Here is a 20,886-nt window from a genome sequence, read left to right as displayed (position 1 = left end):
ACCCCTTCAGGGGCAACAGAGAATCCTACAGAACAAAAGTCCACCAGTCTCACATTAAGTCTTCAGCCTGAGCTCAGACCTGCAAAAGGATCTTCAGACCACCTTCATTGGGGCACTTGTGGGGGAAACCAAGCCCTCCCTTTACTCTAGGTTTCAGCCCAGGGACCCTGTAGCAAGTAGCTAAGGTCTGTCTAGTGAAGCCCCCTGGGTTACCTCTTACTCTGGTCTGTCTCTAGGTTTTTCCCATAGCCCCTTCCCAGGTTCATATCTCCATAGATACCAGAGAAAAAACAGACTAATCGAGAACAAAGCAAGCATAAAAGTCCTGCACCAGGCCTATCTATCTACCAGCTCCCCACCCCCAGAAGATTCTGGACTCCAAGAGCAGTTGGAAAGAGCCTGGCCCCAGCCAGGCTTTCTTTCAAGTAGTCTCCGAACGTCTACTGAGACCTAGCTAATTGAATCTAGTTGAATAACACAAAAGGTTCATTCTTTTTCTAAACCAACCATCACTGCACAGAGCTTTCCTGCTTTCAGTCCCCTCTTTCCAAGCTTATTATCGCTCACAGGTGTAACAAAGCAGGTCTGATTGAGCCCACACTTTCTCATTAACCCCTTTCTGGCTAGTGTGGTGTCTGTATACCCTAACACACAAGGGATTGGGGGCTTTTTGTTTTTTCAGAAAATATATTTTACATACTTACTTTTGATACTAGTTTATATAGCAGATCCAGCTCCCAAAACTGCAGAGAAAAGCATGGGGAGAAACAACCAGCAGTGGTCAGCTAATGAATGACCATAGCAGACAGAAGTAAACTGCTGCTTAGAGCTGGTCAAAAATTTTCTGTCAAAACATTTTTCCATTGGACAACATCAATTCGTCGAAATGAAAACACTCCATAGGAATGGGTCTGTTTGACCAAATTTTGTTTTGATAACAACATTTAAAAAATAAGCATTTCAATAAGAGTCAACTCAAGACTCAATAAGAGTCAGAACAGCATATTTTGATTTTTTTTCATTTAGAAATCTATTTATTTGTTGTGTCTATGTTATTTGTCTATTGCAGTTCAGCCACTGCTCTGACCTGGAATCCACTTTTTTTTTTTCTTCTGAAAATTTTTTCTCAGGAAACTTCCAAAGTTTTGACTTTTTGTTCCAATCCAGAGGTCCCCGGCCCCCCCAAACATTGCATTTCCAGTGGAACAGAAATTCCTACTTTATCTCGGTTCTAGGCCTGCCTCCACCCTCCTGATGACACCTGTCTGGCCTTAAGAAACTGACCTCAATGAATATTCATATTCTCAATGGCTCCGCCTCTGGCAGTCTCCCATGGCAGACACTGACCCGCCCCCTCTCAGGCTCTTCCCTTCCCGCCACCCCTCGGGGCCCAGTGCCGGCGGTGTGTCCCAGGGACTACACGTCCCAGCGTGCCTAGCGCGGCCTCCCGGAAGTCGCGTTGTGAGAGCGCGGCGGACCGAGTAGCGCACCGGCATGGCGGCCCTCGGAGTGCCCCGGTGGCAGCGCTTGTGGCGCCGCGCGGCAGCTCCCCTCGGGGTGCAGCGCCCAGGGCGCGCCCTGCTGGGGAGCCGCAGGTACGGCCAGGACGCGGGCTCAGAGGCCGGTAGGTTGCCGGGCGCGCCTCGAGCCCATGGCCTGCGGAAGGGACAGGGAGCGAGGCGGGAAGCGAGCTGGTGGGTGTGTTGGCGCAGCCCCGCGTCCTGCGCCGGGGTGCGGGCTGCGCTGCTCGCCGGATCTCTCCTCCGTCCGCGTCCGCTTGGGCTCTTGGCCCTCGGGCAACAGCCAAGGCCCCGCCTCTGCGCGCCCGCTCCCCGCCTTGGGTAGGAAAGCCCTGGCTCGCTGGTGCGGGCTGACTCTGGAAAGCCTTGGAGAGCCTGCAGGGACAGAGCTGCGCCACCCCTTCAGGGGTGCTGAGAGCCATTGAACCAAACGGTAAACCCTATACATGATGGAAACCACTTCAAGCCCGGGGGTGCGGCAGCACTAGTTCCAGGACCTATACGCCCCTTTATCTTCTGAACGCTTGGAGACCTGGGGTGGAACAGGATACTCTAAACACAAACTCAGTATGTTTTAGACCTGAAAATGCTCAAAAGTGGTTCTTTCCTGAGCACCGCCTAACTTGCAAACAGTCAGTATGTTTTGGAGTTTTACCCTCCAGACTAATGCCTTGAATTTTGAAAGTATTGAAGGAACTTGTCACTTACACTTTTCACTTCTTGGTCTGTTTCATTCTTGACTGGCATATGCCTAAACTACACAGGTCTGGTATTCAGAACTTTGAGCCTATTGGATGTTAGTCTAAGCCAAAGAAAAGAATCTAATTTTTATAAAATCTCTTTCAGACAAAAAGAAGTCAGATGTCACAAAGCCTTGTTTTACGGATGAACTTGTTCAGAGCTTACTCTCTAAGATGACGGGGTTGGATTTGCAGAAGATTTTTAGACCCATTAAACAGGAGCTTAAACCACCCACTTACAAATTAATGACAGAAAAACAGCTAGCAGAGGTATGATGCCATTCTTTTTAAAAAATATGTATTTGTTTAATCAAAAGGTTTACAACAGATAAAGCTCTTGTATACTTTCATGAATACAGCTGTCCTACTGACAGACCTATATTAAGCGTTATATAAAATATATTTGAAATTCTATCCTCTACTACACCATTCCATTCCATTTTGTAAATAACATATTTTACTGGTACTCTAAATGATGGTCAATTTCCTTTGATTAGCTTTTTCTGTGTGAGGAGTTGAATGTCAGTAGGCATACATTTTTCAAAGGATTAATGGGAAATGTTACCAGAAAAACACAATTTAAAAACAAAATTGTTTTAAATCTGTTCAATGTCTTTTGAAATTCAATACCAACTCTACTCAAGCAGTGTGAATCAAACTCCTGATTTCTTTGTCCTTAGCAGTCTGTCTTTGTTTAGTAAAAGGCTGTAGTAGGTTGATGACTTCGCAGTCATTAAGGCCTGTGGAAAAGTTGAGATTCAGCATAACTGCAGGGGTGAAATAATTTTTTTTTTTTTTAAAGGAAAATGAAACCTTCAGTAAACTAACAAAAAGGCAGGGCAACTTGGGCACAGATGTATTATAGTACCAAAGATGCTTTTAACTTTTTTAAGTGACTAGATTTCAATGTAGTGATGTCCTTCTAAGTATCTCAGAAGATATTTTACCCTGCAGTCTTTCTTTCTCCTTTTCTCTTGGGTTTTGGTTTATTCTATATGGAAGAGAGTAAACTGCATATAGTTGTGTCTCTCTAGGATGATTTTTTTTAATTAAACTTCATTTTTTTCTTTACTGTTCTGTTTGTGTGTTTTCTGTGTATGTTTGTTTCATGTCCAAACTACCTAAAATCCTGGAAATCTTTTGCCCGCAGTGTCTTCTCTGTTCCCTGGCTGAACCTCTGGATGGTTGAGATTCCTAACTTAAGCCAGTTTTGTTACTACCACAATCCTGGGTCTCTCCTAAGCAGGTGGTGATGTTTTAATGCACCTAGGGACTAGCTGAAATAAATTAGGTGACTTCAGCACCTTCACTATTCTCTTTGAATCTATTGTCCACCTTTCCCAATTTCCAGTCTTCCTTCAGGAGAAGTACTCAAGAGTATGACAAAGCAGTGTTTTTAAGTCAGGACTAGTGGTATATCATTTATATAAGAATCGCCTGCATAGTATTTTAGCCAGCCTGTGTCTCTCTCTGGAATATATTTCAGTGTAGTAAAAGTTTAGGGAAGTTTATTTTTTAACATCCCATTTCCGAATTGACTCTTCAATCCAGTGTGATATTTCACTGTACAGTTATTGGATTTTCTCTTTTTAGGCCACAAGAAAAGCCATTGGGGAAGCTAAAGAACTATTAAAAATGCCCCCGGTTCTGAGTGAGCGAGAGCCAATTGATGATGTGTTGGCAGAAGACAGGATCCTGGAAGGAACTGAAACTGTCAAATATGTGTTTACTGATATAACTTATAGCACTCCACACCGTGTGAGTAACTTACTAATATATTCTGCAAGAGAGCTTCTTGACTATTACCTGATTTTTACTTGTAACTTCAAAGGAACAATCTTGGGTTTCACTAAAATGTTATCAGAATTCAGCCTCAGGTAAGTACAGTATAAAATTGAGGAAACATTTATTGCCAGCAGAACTAAAAATTACATTCTGATGCTGTAATGCAGGAATTTCTCTTGAAAGGAAAGGAGGGGAGTCAGATCATTTTTGGTTGTTCAGAAGAAAGCCAGATATTTGCAATTATTCAGTAAGTGTTCAGTGAATTTCCCTTATTGTAACTAGTTTTTTTTCCATCTCTAGAACATGAGAAACAAGCATAAATATGAATGACATTGGACAAGTTTACAGTTAAGTGATTAGGAAAGCCCGTTTCTAGAATTTCTGCTTATCCTGAGCTGCTGTGCAGTAGGATTTTTCCAGCCAGATTTCCCCCACCTCACCTCAGAATACTAAGGGAAAAATATGATGATAAAATGTGCAAAAAAAAAATTTTCCCCCCTTGATTTCAGGAGCGTTTCATTGTAGTTAGAGAACCAAGTGGTGTATTACGTAAGGCCACCTGGGAAGAACGGGACAGGATGATTCAGGTGTACTTCCCGAGAGAGGGACGCAAACTTGTTCCACCACCAATATTCAAAGATGAAAACCTTACGGTAATTTTTTTTTTTGGCTTTGTTGAGATTCATCACTAGTGTTGCTCTTCTGGTATAGTGTGTTTAAGTGTGTTGTAAAGGCCTTGTTTTTGTTCCACTTCAGTGATATTGGTTTAGAAACCTGTAGTGTGCATGCAGTTAGTCTTGTATAAAGATACTTATCAGCATAGCTCATTTTCATAAATTTACAGGTCTGTTAGTCAGGAACAAACAAATTTTGTGCAGATGAATCAGATGGAATGAGTTGTCTGTTAGAGGTCCACACTTAACTACTGTGTGTATTGATAAGACTACATGCCTGACCTGAATATGCAGTGTGGCTTCCAGCAAACAAATTGTTTTTCTTTACTTTTATATATTTCATTTCATTATTGCAGTAAGGAAACTAAAGGCAATTATTGCACTCAGGTGGCTTGTCATTCTTGGCCTTGTACCTGTTGACATTTCCTGAAATGTGTCATTACCTAAAATAGAAAAGTACTGACTGTTTAATTTCTTCATTTTAGAATAAGGGGTAATATAAAATTCATTCCTGAATTACAACTGTCATTTTAGACTGTGTTTCGTGAGGACCGTCATGAAGATGTACTTAACCTGTGCATTGCACAGTTTGAGCCAGATTCAGCTAACTATATCAGAGTAAGTCCATTTTATTATTTCTAATAGGAAAGTTAATGCCAATGACAACTTGTAGGTTTCTGTTTGTATGAGAATGAGTTCTCTGTGGACCACAGTGATTGAAAAATCATATTGCCTTTTAATGGCTGCATAGATATAAAAATGCAGCTGAAAATTTAGTGAAAATGTATGTACGGTTCTTTTAATATGCAATTTTCTATGAGATCAGCATGTTATGAAAACAAAAATCACTGTCCAATTGTATCTACTTCTGATTCTCTATTTTCACTTAATAAATTATCTATGCAACCGTTGCTTTTTTGTAACACTATCAACATGTTTACCATTTCAAAACAAATTCAACTTTAGTGAACAATACATACAAAACTATATAATATGTACAAAATTCTGGTAAGTTAAAGGGACACTACCAACTTGATATCTAGTGAATGAAATGTGTTAAATGGCTTCCGCTACTACACTTACCCCAGCTGTAGGCTCTTTATCAATATTTTTCTCTCCGTTGTGGTAGTGTGAAAGACCCACACAAACAGATTATGTACAGTGCTGTCAATTGGACAAAGTAAGCAAGCTAAAAATCTCAACTTATTGTGAAAAGAGTAGCTACAAAAATTTTCTGGGGAAGTAGTTTGTGTCAAAGATAAGCTTTGAAATATGAATTTTTAATTTTATACTGTTAACATTAAGAAATACTCTCCTACCTACAGTTAGGCATATGTGTAATTTTACTTATTTAGATAGTCCCGTTGACTTCAGTAAGACTACTCAAATGAGTAGAGTTATTTGTTTACAAAATTTGACTGGAGCAGACACAAATAGACCTTAAGATTCCAAGTGAAAAAAGTAAGTAGTACTTTTGTTAGTACTAGCTACAGAAGTTATTTAGGGGCACTAGCTAAGATTTATAAAGATTGGCTCCTAACTTTAAGTCATGCTGGTGGCCTGATTTTCAAAAGTGCCCAGTGCTCCTAATTGGAATAAAGAAGAATTTAATGTTTTACGTATCCATTTTGTTTAACTCTTGGAACCTGTATTCTTAATTCAAGTGCACGATATAGTTGTAAAACTTCTCAGTGTTAATTGAAAATGTATGAGAACATAGTTCCATATTTAGCAGAATTTGTTTCCCTTAACTTTTTCTTAATAATCTTTCCTATACTCTACCATAAGATGTCATTGAGCCTGATTGTCACCCTTACTCATGCTGAATAGCATCTTACTACAGTAGTTCCTTGAAATCAACATTAAGCCATTCCCATAACCCAAACTCTGAAGCTTCCTGCTATGTCAGAACTTGAAAGTGAAACTGATTTACAAACCAAAGAGCAATTGTTTTTATTGTTCAAACTGGGATATAGTGTGAAAAATAAGTTGAAGTAGATATTTTGAAAAGGCAAATTTTAGACTTTTAAAAAAAATTCATAAACTATTAACACATTTTACCTCACAGCATCTATTGAAACTGAAGTCTGAGACTGCAGGTGCTCTTGCTGGTTCCTTGCATGGATATACACCAAGCATACATCTTCTGCTTCCTCCCTGCTTTGGGTGTAGATCCTGTCACTTGAGCATAGTGAAGGAGTAGATTGAAGGCTTCAGACTTACATTTTCCCAAAATAATGAAAGTATGTTAGCTGTGACTGTCAGTACATCCCTCTAATTTACCCCCTAGAATTGGGATATCCCAATGTGATATCTAAGATTTTTACGTACAACCATCTAGGTTTGACAGTGTTTTGAGGCTGTGTGCTGTCAGCACTATTTTAGACCTTTTGCAGGTGTTGCAAAGGTAAATCTTTGTCACTCTTCTGGCAGTTTCAGGATTGTAAACTAAAATCTCATTTTGGGTAGGTTCATCATCAGACGTATGAGGACATTGATAAACATGCCAAATATGATCTTCTACGTTCAACAAGACACTTTGGAGGAATGGTGTGGTATTTGGTAAATAGGAAGAAGACAGATGGCTTATTAATAGATATGATCCAGAGAAATTTGTAAGTGCTCTTTGGACACTAGCTTTGCTTTGTTTTCCTAAGATATAAACAGTTAATATCAAATCTGATTTCAAATAGTCCTGAAAATACCTACTGCAAAATTTTTCCTATAAGATGCTGTGATTTTGGCTTATGCAAAGGGATATACATACAAAAAAGATATGGGTTGTATGAGCCAATACTGACCTGTACCTCTTAGTTCCTGCAGAATTTAACTTAAAACAAAAATAATCATAATTGCGGTTTATAACTTTTGGCACATTTTAACTCAGTGGTGTGTTGAGACTCAATCTTAAAATACATGTATACTTTGTAAACTGATCACTTCATGATTTTAAGTGGAATTTTAGGATGGGCCTTATCCTTTAGGAGGACAGGGTGTAAATGAAGTATCATTAGTCATTATATACATACTAAAATTGGGGAAACGACTGCATTTTTTGGCAGTTTATGGTTTTTGCCAGGGAGTTTCCAGGGCCTCACTGAGGTACTTTACTTGCTTAAGAGCACCTGCACTAAAAATGTCTCATTCCAGCCACTTTGAGACTTCACTTTCTTGAACACCAGCAAAAGAACAGAAATTATTCCCGCAGAGCTGTTTCAGCTATCACTAGACTACTGTATGCGTTTTAAGTAGCTAATATACTGTTAATTTACAAATCAATCTTTAATAGCTCTAAAACAACCTTGATGGAAATGTTAGTCCAAGACCAGGGATAGTCATGACATGTCATTTAAGAACATGTATCAACTATGATACTTGATTTTAACTGACAAATGAAACAGTGGAAACTGGAGAATGTTTTGTACCCTATAAAATCTTAAATCCTTGTTTTAAAGGGGAGATGGGATTCTTGTAATAGTGGCTACCACATTCACTGAAATTCATCTTGGGAAAAAAATATGAATTTTTTAAAAGGTTCAGTAGTGGGTGAGGCTTAAAATCAAATATGTAGGACTGGAAAATATTTAAAGGGAATTTATTTGAGGAACTCCAGTTACTGAAAAACTCATCACCTCACAAAAAAGCAGCAGAAAGGTAAAGTAACCATGTCATCTACATTTAGGACTAATTCTCATTTGCTTTTCAGTTAAATTTTGGGAGATGTGATTCAATGTTTTTAGTAGGGAAAACAACATTAGATCAGAGAAAGCTCTGGAAACTACCTGGATTGTTAACAATTTTACACTCCAGGATTGGTGAAGATAAATATTGCCATTTGGCAGAATAAAGACCCATTGTGTATTTTGAAATGTATGCTAGGGAGGGATTAATAACACAGGCCTTAAACAAGACATAGCATGGGTCAGCTTCTCTACACCCTTAGCCAGTGCCCCTTAGCATTCTTATTCTGCATATAGCATAAAGAGTACCAAGATGTGACACCTTTGATATAAAAGCTCACTTACGCTTTGGAGATGTTCAAAGTGTTGCTTGGATCTTAGTTATGGGCTGGTGTACCTTCATACTTGTACTAACAAAATGCTATGGTATTTCCAAAAAACTGTAAGTAATTACTCTTAACTTGTTTTTAGAATGGATGATGCTACATGCTTAATCAACCTCTATCATATGCTCCACCCTGACTGTCAATCAGCAAAAGAAGCAAAAGAACAGGAAGTTCATGGAGTAGATTTAATCAAGGTATAGTATACTTTCCTGCTTTGGATAGAATAATGGAAAGGTGAGGTTCACATTGATACCTGCTTTCTTTATATGTAGCCACACAGCCTCGTAGTTCATTAAGAAACCCTCTTTAACTATCAAATGACTACAAACATTAGTTATGTATAAGAAACCACTACACCCAACTTAACAATTTTAACAAAGTAAGGGGTGTGCTGAGATGCCACAAGAAATAGTCATTCTGTAAATCAGAAATTGTATAATAAATTCTGTACTGTATTACCATTTTAATAGCTGTTATCTTTAAACAGGTGTTCATGAAAACAGAATCAAAGAAGATAGGATATATAGAGCTGGCTCTTCAGGCTTATCAAGAAGCACTGGCTAGTTCAGCAGCTTTGTGAAATAAAAGCCTCATTTAATCAAGTGTTAAATTTCAGGCTGTCATTAACTTGTGGGAAGTACAAAATGTGGCTAGAGCTGTATAGAACTCTAAAATAAAATACAAGTGACTGAGGTATGTGGTTCAGACTTTTCATAAAATAGCAAACTGTAGATACCAAGAAATCAGTAGGGTAATGCAAATCAGTTTTTACAAGAATTCTGCAACTAGAAAACTAGAAGATGTCACCCTTGCTAAACAGATCAGTACTAAAAACAAGCAGTCTGTTTTTATACATGAAAAACTGGCCTTTACAGAGGAGCACTAGAACACAAGTGGAAGAAGTGAATGTAGTCACTAAGTATGAGAGGATGACTACTATGCAATGCATTTATATAGTTGAAAAGGGACACTTCTGCATGCAACTTCATGTTAAATGTGTTCAATTTCATTTCAAGATCAGAGGAGCACCAGAACAGCAGTTTTGTTTAAGTAGCGAGGTGGGGGACAACTAACCTGAATGAGGTGTCAGCCCCTTCTGTCTAAGCCTTAATGCAGTGAAGCCACCCATGACCTCTGATGTAAGTTGAGGAAAGTTTATTTAACTAAACCTTCATAGGAAGTTGCCTGGTAGTGGTTAGAGTATTAAGTCACTTAGGGGCAGCTGAGGTAACTAATCCAGTTTTACCAGATACCTGTCACTTTAGAAAGTGTGCTACTGCTGTCTAACCCTATAGCTGCCCATCTGAATATAAGTAGGGCCTAAATTTTAGGCATATGTGCTGTAGTTAGAGATGCTCAGCTCCCCTGAGAAAATAGCATCTTGCACACCTGATAGATGTAGGCTAAACTGTATTACAAGGAAATGGGATCCTGGCTTTCTTGCCTTTCATTCCACTCAGACTGTAGGGTCACAGTTGCTTTACTGCCTCACATAGTTAAATGGTTTTAGTGAACATTGCATATATTTCCCTAGAATGGGGGTAAGCAAAAATAAAAGTGGAATTCTTTAGTGTCTCTTTTAAACACTTTATTTTGAGTTTCTCTTGATAAATGTGACAGCTTATGGAGAGCTGCTTAGTTACTACACTAAATGAATTTCAAGATGTTGCAATCTGAAAATTCTTGTGTGCAACAAAGGCCCTGTTACTATACCTACATGGTCCAGCTGCAGTATAAAAATCAAGCTAGTTTCCAATCCGTGTAGTCCATACAAACTTAATTCCTCGGTGTTGCAATTATGAATTAATGGATTTAGTCATGAATAAGAATCAAGTCATCATCCAAGATCTCTTCATCCAGATTGATATCTGTAGTATCGATATCCTCCTCATCCAAGTTATCCAAATCATCCAAGTCTAGTAGTGCCTGAGAGAAGGAAAACATTTAGGGTTAAGTGCCAGGAAGAAAATTTTTACACTTGCTACATCTGTTAATCCTTTAGTTGGTTATGTTTGCAAACAAACTTTGATGCAGCTCTTTAGACCTAGCCACAAACAGTGCTTCAATTTAAAACTACAAACATGAACTACTTTGCTCTTGGGAGTAGATATCTTCAGTTAAACATACTCTACTACTACATGTGCAGCTGTTCCATAAGGAAGTGGCCTCGGGTCATATAAACAAGCAAAGGCCAGCTGCTGGACTAGGTGGGACCTAGTTTTGACTGAGGATATACACACACACACACACCCTTTTCTTCGCTGGGTATTTTATAAACATCAACCCTGACTAGTGGTAAGTTAGTATCCTCACAAAGTGAAACTTCACAGTACTTAGTCCAGATATACTAATCTATGTATCACTTTTTCCCCAGTGGAAATAAAATATCAAAACTTGTAGATTTCAGGTTAGCTTTCCTTTCCATCTCAGAGCTATATTTTTGAAACTGAAGTATACCTTTTCATCTTTTGTCATTGGAAGATGATCAGAGTTTCCTGGAACTGGAGGTGCCACTACTGGTTTAGGAGATAGAACTAGTTCTTTCTCTTCAGATTCCTTAGGAGATGAAAATGAGATTTCATATTCACAGGGTCTTTTAATATTGACTTAAAGCTCTGCCTGAAAGTCCAAATTAAGGATGCTAGTAGATCATACTTTCTTGCAAGGGCTTGTTTCTTCCACTTAAAGTCTAAGGTTTCCCCAAGTAGCTTTTGAACAGCACTTTCCAGTTGCTGACATTTGGATTTAGGTTTCTCTTGTTACAATGGAAGTCACAACTGAGACCACACAGTAATGCAACTTCCCTTATGCAACAGCAGCATGGAAGCTTCTCAGATTTTCAATTTAAGAACTTCAGTTCACTTTGAAAATATATAGAGAAAACAAAATTCCAAAGTGAGTTTTTTAGGGTTTACTAAATAGGGCCCTTTGTTTTCAGTTTTTAACTATTTTCCTGGGACTTTCAGTGTTTATTACTACAACAAAAAACAGCTGAAAAATCAGTGCAAAAATCTTAATTTTTCTGGGTAAATATCAGGGTTTATTGCGGTGGACAGCAGGAGGGGAAAAAATTCAGTAGATTAATGCTTTGAACAGAATTCAATGTCGTTTGCTGTAGAACTAAAAACAGAACTCAAAACACATCACCTCTGAGTTTAAGAAAATACCTCTCTAATCCCTAAATAAAACTTTTAATTTGAATAAAGTTTACTTGTTGTAAACTGAGTTATAAACCATTAGCTGCTAACCACTTGAAATGTGTACATGGTGGGCATGAGATTCATCAGTACATTCAGATGCACATGCACTTCAGAGCTTGCATGTGTGCCTGTTCATTTATTGTGTGCATCTTCTACATTAACGCAAAACCTTAATTCAGGCAGTTTTGCATATACAGATTAATGTATTATAATACATGTATTGTATTTTCTTATATTTGAAATATTTGGAATAAAAGTAGGGTGAAAATCAGCAAAAACATTTTGTAAAACTGGTGATTTTTAAAGTAAAAATTGGTTTAAACTGAAAATGAAGGGGCTTAAAGATAAAGAACGTGCCTATAGGAGCAGGTTCAATTTACTCCCTGGGCCTTCTACAAAGATGTTTGAAAGAGGGAATATTTAATGGCCTACATCTGAAGAACAAAGCAGGACTAGGTCAGCATTTTCCCCTCATTAAGAGTTCAGGGACAGGTTTGGTTGGCTGGTTTTAAAGCTTTAAGGTACTACATGCTTAAAAGGCAGTTCTTCCAATTATTGCAGGAGAAATGGAAACTGATTTCCCCATCTGGCAATTTGTGCCATTTTATAGTAGTACACTGGCTATTAGAGGTTAAGTTATCTAGTCATGATTAAAAATGTGTTTTAATCACTTCTTAGACCACTTAACTTTCAGAATGTTGGAAACAGCTGAAGCTATTTGTATTAAATAGCACCACAAAGGAAGACCTAGCTCTGAGTGATTCATCCAGCTGAAAATGTAGATATTTGCACTTGTACTCACAGCAACCATACAAGATGTACCATTAAGAATTTCTCACCCATCTTTTAGAAATCAAAGAACCATAGTTTAGCTCAGTACCAAAACTTGACATCAAAAATAGACTATGTACTTACGTTTAGTGCCCCAACTGAAGTACAGCAACTCATGCTAGTGGAACAATCTGTCAGTAATAGCTCAAGAGGTCAATAAAACTTGTGGAAGTGTAATTTTGATGGGACAAGAGAAGTGACCCCAAGTAGCAACAAAAGCGAACTAAAGCAATAATTTGTCCACTAAAGGTGGGTGTAGTGTCCCCAGAACAGCTGCTATTGCACAATACCAGATCCTCCTCATCCTGTAACTTTCTTGTACAGTTTTATTACTGACCTGGGATACTACTACTCCTGAAGGTTCAAAACCTTTCGCTTCTTCCAGTAAATTTCTTTCTTCATTTGGCTAACAAACAGCAGAGAGAAAAATACACTTACATGAAAGGTCCTGGCAGTAAAAATTGTAAAATCAAAACTCCAAGCATGGAATCATTTATATTAATGAAATGAAAATATTTTACTTACAGTGACAAGTGGGTATTCCTTAGCTGGCCGCAAGTCAGTATGAGTTTCCTTTACATAGTCTTCAACAACAAAAGCTTCTTTTAATCCAGGGAACAGGTTTTCATACTCTGTGGGATCAGCCAGGGACTCTGCAGCTTTCTGATTGACTTTAGAGAGATTCTCTCGCCACATTTTTACAACCCTGTTAATCGCACAGATATATGCTGTAAACAAAAGTTTTTAAAGGAACATATTTCTACTTCAAATACATTAAAAAGTTACCTTGAAACTTGGCTTGGCAAATATGTACGTGCTAAGAAGGCAGCTTCTGGCAAACGTCCAGTTTTAATCAAGAGTTCCAAACAACAGTCAACCCTGGAAGGTTAAATATTGAAGTTGTCAATACAGTAATGTTATTTCTTCTTTTAAAATACAGAAAAGTATTGCATTTAATTTATACTTTATGATAAAGTTGCTAAAGTAATGAAAACCAAATGTTAAGTCTTTCTGCTCAAACCTGAAGTACCACATTTTATTGTGAGAGATACAGGATCAGTCGTCTTTCTGAGAGGCCACATGCAGTAACTGTTAGGCACCCCAGAGTAAGCAAAATATAGCATGGAACTTTTATCCTGAATTTCATTTTGAGAGAGAAAGTTTTATGGTCAAATACAAACCTAGTATAACATTATAACCAATAGATCTGCCAGGGATTAATTTGGCATTAATCTAATTTATTGGTTTTTAATCTCTCAAATATGACTAAGAAAAATACTAGGTAAACCTTATATTCAAAGTAATACTGAGTTGATAGAACAAAAATAAGGTACCAATCCACTTGCCAAAAGTTTTATATATATATGCTTTATGATCCATTGAAACTTGAAGTCAATGGGTTTTGCCATTGGCTGCAATGACAGACATCTTTCCTTTTCTCATTGGAAGAGGAATTCTGTGTGATCTAACATCTCTGCACCATGAATTAAGATTTATAATCTTCTTGTTCTGGGGGTACAGGGATTTGAGTGAAGTGTTCTGACAAGGCCAAAAATTTCAAATGTCTTCATAATTTTACCAAAAAAAAATAGCTCTTTGTAAGACTCAAAGTTTTAGCAGACAGCAGAACTGTCAAAAAGATTTTTCTTCTAATACAAGTGTGGTTGGCAGGCTGCCCCACCCCATGAGAAAAAGGGCTGGAACAGGCCAGAGAGGCTGTGCAGACCAGCAGCCAATCAACAAAGGCCTGTAGAGAGCCAATCAGGGTCCTATATAAAGGCTACCTAGCAGAGGAGAGGGCAGTCTCTCCCTGGCTGGCTAGGGAGAAGGACTGGCTCTTGAGGGAAGGATCTAACACCTTGGACAGAAGAGGCTGCCGCTAGACGGTCCGTGGGTTGGGACCCAGAGTAGCAGGTTGGCCTAGGTCTTCCCCTTTATACTGCACTTGGCCACCGAGGAGTGTGGCGAGACAGACTGCAACTTGCCCCTGAGCTGAGGGGCTAGACTTCGGGGTTGTGGTCGGCCACTGAGGCAGGTGCAAACCAAAAGACTGCTGCTAACCCCCCCTTCCCCAAGAAGAGGGTGAGACTGGAGTAGGGGGCCCTGCCGGAGGGGCCGCCGAGCAGAGAGCAATGCAGGTCCCAAGGCAGCAGAGCAGACAAAGGGCAAGACACCACGCGCCAAGGGCACTCTGCAGCTGACAGGAGCTAATTCCCAGAGCAACCAGTGGGAGGCGCCTGCGGTGGTGAGTCATGACCCCATGACAAGAAGTTATTTCAAAATATCAAGCTTGTCACATTAAAAATTGAGCACTTTTGAATTTGTTTAAAATAAAGCAATTGAAAGCTCCAGAGCACAGCAAATTGTCTAGAGCAACCTGTCTCTTGCCATTCTTTAACTGAGATGATGCCCTACCTGTTCTCCCCCCTCTTACACTTTTGGGCAAACAGTTTATATCAAGGCTTCCATACCTGTATTACCACAAGAGATTTCAGTCTTTTGCTTAGAAAAAAGGAAAAGGGCGGGTGGGTAGGTGTCACTTGTTAAACTTCTCCATAAAATGGAAGGGGCAGATCCTCCACTGTAGCCATACTGGTGAGCACTAATACAGCATGTCCAATTACAACACAACTCCTCCTCCCAATTCAAAACTGTCCATTGGTCACAAGGTGCTGGCTTTCTTTTCCATCTCATAAGGGATAGCTAAACAGGAAAATATTCTGTTTCTACACAAGCAATTGTTGTAGCATACCTCTGGCAGCTATCTGACTGGGAATTTGAGGTGTGGTCCACCTCAGTCTGAGTATTATAAAAATAGTGAAAATGAACACAATTGAAGCCTTTGTTTGCTACTTACTTTCCCTGCAAAAAGTAGCTCATAAAAGCTACATTGTTCTTGCCATCTTTTTCTGCTCCTTCTGCTAGCTTGTTCACCATGTTAGCATTTCCTGAAGCAGTGGCCAATAGCAATAAACCTCCATAGTCCTGTGCATGGTGCAGACACTCCTGGGCTAAGCCAAACTGGCATTTACTGATGGCAAGCTCAGCAAGTTGCTTCCACTTCTGTTCTGACTGTAAGAGATTTTCCATATTTAAATGGTTTTAAAATTAAAGAACAGCACATTTTTCACTTTTTTTTTTTTTTTTAAGAAAGACTTTGAAAACTGCAGATTAGCAGGAGTATAAATTCAGTCAAGTTCAGGTCTCCTATCCCAACTTCACTTATATGTAAGGCTAAGATTCTGTCATAGTTATTTTAATAAAAGTCATGGTAAAATCACAGGCAATAAAAAAATTCACGGAAGTCTGTGCCCTGTCCATGACTTTTACTAAAAAAAAAAAAAAAACTGACAAAACAGAGAGTGGGGGAGTCCAGCACCCACCACTACTGTGGCTTACAGTGGCTGGGAGAGAGGTGGCCCTGCTGCCTGTAGAGCTACAGAGTTCGCCAGCTGCCTGCAGCAGCTGAGAGCTCTGGGGCCCACAGCTGAAGTAGCAAATGTCATGGAGATCTCTGGAAGTCACAGATTCTATGACCTCCATAATATAATCGTATTATGTATTATTATCATGTGGCAACTGGTGGGATCTTCCATTTAGTAAGAGGAGGAAAGCAAGATGAACGCACATTAGTATTCCTGGTGTTCAGGAATTTTGTGTTTTAAAACTAAGACTTTCAAAATGTTTTTAATAATAAAAAATATATTGTAACTTTATCTGTCCATCCTTAACTTTAAGATGGACACTTTGTTCCTATTACAAAATAACACGACTAACAAAGCAGGTGATAGATCTTAGAATCATAGAATATCAGGATTGGAAGGGACCTCAGGAGGTCATCTAGTGAATCCAACCCCCTGCTCAAAGCAGGACCAATCCCCAATTTTTGCCCTAGATCCCTAAATGGCCCCCTCAAGGATTGAACTCACAACCCTGGGTTTAGCAGGCCAATGCTCACACTACTGAGGGACAAACTTTTAAGCTTACACAAAACTCCTCTTCAGGTCTCGGAAAGATAACCAGAATGTCGAAGATCAAAATTGGTGCAGATTGCAAAGCATAAGAGGTTCACACATACTGTAGGAGACCACTTGAAGTGGGCAACTAACGAGACTATCCTCAAAGTTAGTTATGGGCCAGATCATCTATGTTGGGCACTAGAAGTGGAGTTTGGGTCTTGGTGTTCGGCACCTGAAAGTGGCAGGTCTTTGGAGTCAGCACCCATCCATGCAGAAGTCCCATTCCCCTGCACAAATTCTTGGCTTTGTTTCCTTTCCCCCTAGTCTCCACTGTAGCTCCAATAACAGTGCACAAAGTTGGAAGGTAAAGTTATGACCCTGATCCAGTATGTATTCTCAGGGAATTCAGGTAGGTTTCTAGAGGGATAGCAACAGAACATCCTCTCTCCCTCCCCACCCACAGAGCTCAATTCCCTATAGAGCACCTCCGGGAAAGTTCTCTCTGGTTGCTGGGGACAGCAGTGCAGGTAGGGGAGCAGGCTCAAGGATCTGATCTCGATCCCCTTCCTTCACCTGAGGCCTAGCCCTCTGTTAAATTCATCCCAAGATGTGCAGGTTTTGCAGTATGAGCTTGACTTTCTGTTTAAATTAATCTTATGTTTACCTCTGCTTCCACTGCAAGCTGGTATGCAATCTTTAATTCTCCAAGCTGAAGAGCAAGCTCGAAGCGATGTTCAGGATCTGTGGATACTGCAAGAGCTTGTTGTTTGAAGCCCTAAACAGATTTTTCAAGAGTCAAACTGTAGTCTACCAAGTTCATCGGCAATCCTTGAAATTTAATTCTGAACACCAAATCATCTCCCTTTACCCAAGCCAAATTGACTGTTGTATAAACAGAAGACTGCTTTATTCTTAAATGTGAACATATAATGTTTAGCAACAATTTTTTTTTTTAATAAGCATTTGGTTTATGTATGCAGTAATGTGAGAATTCTCTATTGAGTAAACTGAAAAAGGTTAAACTGGAATTACAAGTTTACATGGTCACTGTTTACAGTTGGAAAAAATAGTTATCTTGCCTGTTTTTCAAGAAAATGTGCAACTCTAGTCCTCTGTTCCTTTGGAATTGTAGGAAGAACTTTGTCAGCCATACCAAAGTCTCTCCTCATTACCGCTGTCTGGTACTCGAGCACTGAGACCAACAAGGAGTAACTGACTATGTTTAGCTCTTTATCACCCAGATAAAGCCTGTTGTCCTTGGGGATGTACCCTAATAGATACATTGTCCTATAACAAAAACAATGAATTTTAATCTATTTATAGGTCTCCAACTGAAGATGCAGTAGATTTTATAATAGCAAGACAGTACTTACTATCTAAAAGCTTATTTCAGTTTTACTAGTGATATACATACTATTAGACCATTATTATTCTGTGCGATATTGCAGTAACAATGTTACTCAATATACATTATACTAATGTGGTTAGAAAAAGTAGTGCATGCTAAGAAGTCAAACAACTTCTTGACAAGTTGAACTGTTTCATAACATGATTTAAAAAGCCTTACAAAATATATTAACAGATGAATATAAACTAGATACTCACCTATCCAAATGGGCAATAGTAACAATTTCTCCTCCAACATAATAGTTCAGTCTGTTCACAGAACTGGTGTAAATAAAACAGTCGCCTACCCACAACCCTGTTCTCACAATCTCCTGAATCTCACCAAGAACCTGCCCAAAAAACAAAAGAACAAAAAAAAAGTAAGTGCTTTTGGTGATAAAAAACCTCAACTACATGTAAACATTAGGACTTGGACAGCCATGAAAAACTACCCCCAAGTTGAGTTTAAACACTTCATCCTCCACAATAGGGCAAGTTAAAGATGGAATTCTAGATACAAACTGGAAACATGTACATTTGTTTTAACATTTACAAATATATTCAGTAAAAAGCTTTCATGGAGGATTATTAAAATCCAGGTTAATGATTCCATTTTTGACCTGGACTGTGTACATCTATAGCTAGAGAAAAGACTCTATTAATACGGCTGTCTGATTTACTTGTTAGACAAGGGCCCAGCATTTTCTTCTGAAGTGCTTGTTAAGAACATTATTCAGCATATGCCCACTAACCAAGTCTTGAACTTTAAGTAAATTTCAACATTTGAAAATTGGAGGAGAATTTACACTATTATTTTACCCAGTTTTATGTTCTCTTTTTAGAGATCTTTACGTTTGTTATAAGGACAAGATCTTTTATCCCAAGTTTCAACCGGAAGCATTTTTTCCTCCATTAGCTCCCAACACCTCAAAATACAATTTCTAACTGATGTTAGGGCAAGTTTATAGTAATCATTATTCTGCATCATAGCTAACTTTTAGTCTGTAAAAGGGGAGTGTGTTACGGTACTCAAGGCTTGATCCAAAGCCTACTGAAGTCACTGACCTAACTGCATTCCCACTTTTAACAACAATTACCTCAAAAGCATCTTCAATACCATCTTCAGTGACTCCCTCATGTGTTTCCTGCGCCGCTGCAACTTTTTCAGACAGATACTTCAGAATGAAGAATGATTCCTCTGTGGCAATACAGACCAGCTCACCAGAGTCAGACCAGAAAATCTAAATAAAAACAAGCAATAGCATTTAGGTTTTAAGGTGCTGTGATAAGAAAGGAGGATACACACATTTTATCAAAATATTTGTTCATTTGCACATCCAGTGTAGGGGTTTAGAAGACAGTGTCTATGTAAGAGTCTACTACAAAAAAAGTATAGAAAATTAAAAATATAATTTTTATCTTTAACAGCTTCATGAGATTGACAAATCCAAAAAAGCCTGTAGTATATTCTAAATACCCTTGATATGACAAGTTATATACATATACTCAAAGAGTGCCACCTGACAAAACTCACATGTTTGGGCTGAATTTCAATTCTGCGTATCAATTCTGTGTTATCCCAGTCATAAAATGCCAAGCCATTAACAGATCTGACACCCAGTAAGAAACCTCCATAGATACCTGCAAAGAACAGCAAATGTCGAAGAAATTATTATTTCACTAGCAAACAATTTTTTCCAGCAAGAAAGTTAAGATCTGTAATCTAGCAGATTTAGGAAACACAAATAAAACCCACCCTCTGCACCAAAATCAGGTTTAAAGGACTTCTTCTCTTTGAAGTTCTTAAATATCTTTACAACGCTGTTGCTCTCCCTGATTGCATACCTAAATACACAGAGAAAAATACACCATTACAAAACAATTATCCAGACAACAAGATAGCAAAATGTTATACCGTACAGCCATAAAGAACTCTATAAAATACTAGACATGTAGGCTACTATATTTGATATTTCTTCAAAATTAAAAGTGCATTCAATATATAAGTTTCATGTAATCCGAACTACAGAATGCTTGTTACCCAATCCAGCTTTTAACTTTCAGACCAGTTTAGAGTTTAGGTAGTCTGGAAATTAGCAGAAATACATTTGTTTAATACATCGCAAAATAAAAACCACACTTACTCTGAAGAATCATGTGCCCATACAAACTCCTGTGCAGAACCAAAACTCTTGTTCCTCAAAGCCATAGCTGTGTAAATGATGTACTCACCATCCCCACATACTACTACAAACCTAAAGATTGAGAAAAAAAGCATTTGCATGAAAATTGTGTGCACAGACTATTGGGCATCACTAGAAGTAGATCAGCCATCTAGAAGGTATATTTTTCTGGTGTAGCATATTTCTAAATTTTAAAGTGTCAAGAATTCTGTTCTGAAATTAAAAATTATTACCGTCCATTAGGGTTGTGCTGAATGGTCTGGGGATAGATTTCACAGCTCCCCATATCCTTTACAGCCAGTGGCAATCTTTCTCCATCTTTAATTTCAGCATCTCCCATAGCTTTCAAATTAGCCTGTTGCACTTCCGAGTGTTTAGCCCAAATAATTTTTCCATTCGAATCCATAGACATAGCAGGTTCTTCACGGCCAAGCTAATAAAAGCAGCATATAAAGACAAGCATCCTCAGCCCATTAAGTTCAAATTTCATTTCATTCACTTTAAATACTTATGTATGGCTCTTTTGGAATATGCCAATAAAC

The 20,886-nt window shown here is 38.6% G+C and overlaps 2 protein-coding genes across 5 annotated transcripts in view; one reads left to right on the top strand and one right to left on the bottom strand.

Moving 5' to 3' along the window:
- Window positions 1-1,431: 1,431 nt before the first annotated feature.
- Window positions 1,432-13,609, top strand: MRPS22 (mitochondrial ribosomal protein S22). 2 transcript variants are annotated; one of them, XM_073359990.1, is made up of 8 exons: window positions 1,432-1,624; window positions 2,367-2,530; window positions 3,854-4,018; window positions 4,555-4,698; window positions 5,254-5,337; window positions 7,189-7,334; window positions 8,871-8,979; window positions 9,273-13,609. In XM_073359990.1, exons 1-8 carry the CDS (start codon window positions 1,495-1,497, stop codon window positions 9,363-9,365), a joined length of 1,035 nt encoding a protein of 344 aa, XP_073216091.1. In that variant the 5' UTR covers window positions 1,432-1,494; the 3' UTR covers window positions 9,366-13,609. The 2 variants fall into 2 exon arrangements, with proteins under 2 accessions (XP_073216091.1, XP_073216092.1); XM_073359991.1 differs by lacking the exon at window positions 1,432-1,624 and adding an exon at window positions 1,651-1,953.
- COPB2 (COPI coat complex subunit beta 2) overlaps window positions 2,775-20,886 on the bottom strand; it is a 32,571-nt gene continuing 14,459 nt past the window's right edge. The window contains exons 9-23 of one of the 3 annotated variants that reach the window (XR_012160813.1): window positions 20,578-20,777; window positions 20,306-20,416; window positions 19,918-20,006; window positions 19,696-19,802; window positions 19,259-19,402; window positions 18,381-18,511; window positions 17,855-18,062; window positions 17,440-17,550; window positions 15,674-15,888; window positions 13,603-13,695; window positions 13,342-13,522; window positions 13,154-13,222; window positions 11,243-11,341; window positions 6,781-10,711; window positions 2,775-3,027 (exon numbers count right to left, since the gene is read on the bottom strand). Coding sequence is in view for 1 of the 3 variants with exons in the window: in XM_073359989.1 (XP_073216090.1) it covers window positions 10,598-10,711; window positions 11,243-11,341; window positions 13,154-13,222; window positions 13,342-13,522; window positions 13,603-13,695; window positions 15,674-15,888; window positions 17,440-17,550; window positions 17,855-18,062; window positions 18,381-18,511; window positions 19,259-19,402; window positions 19,696-19,802; window positions 19,918-20,006; window positions 20,306-20,416; window positions 20,578-20,777 (1,872 nt within the window). In the remaining 2 variants the exon portion in view is untranslated. Of the gene's footprint in view, window positions 10,712-11,242; window positions 11,342-13,153; window positions 13,223-13,341; window positions 13,523-13,602; window positions 13,696-15,673; window positions 15,889-17,439; window positions 17,551-17,854; window positions 18,063-18,380; window positions 18,512-19,258; window positions 19,403-19,695; window positions 19,803-19,917; window positions 20,007-20,305; window positions 20,417-20,577; window positions 20,778-20,886 lie in introns of all 3 variants that reach the window. The other 2 variants (XR_012160814.1, XM_073359989.1) reach the window with 2 other exon arrangements.

Source organism: Lepidochelys kempii, chromosome 9, assembly GCF_965140265.1.
Source record: "Lepidochelys kempii isolate rLepKem1 chromosome 9, rLepKem1.hap2, whole genome shotgun sequence".
NCBI lineage: Eukaryota > Metazoa > Chordata > Testudines > Cheloniidae > Lepidochelys > Lepidochelys kempii.
The sequence above is the reverse complement of the archived record's forward strand: the minus strand, read 5'-3'. Positions and strand labels throughout refer to the sequence as shown.

Bases quoted from the DNA above. Each gene is read 5' to 3' on its own strand.
- MRPS22 (XM_073359990.1), top strand. From the start codon at position 1,495: ATGGCGGCCCTCGGAGTGCCCCGGTGGCAGCGCTTGTGGCGCCGCGCG. The intron at 4,699-5,253 runs GTAATTTTTTTT...CTGTCATTTTAG, and splicing joins TCAAAGATGAAAACCTTACG to ACTGTGTTTCGTGAGGACCG. The intron at 5,338-7,188 runs GTAAGTCCATTT...CATTTTGGGTAG, and splicing joins ATTCAGCTAACTATATCAGA to GTTCATCATCAGACGTATGA.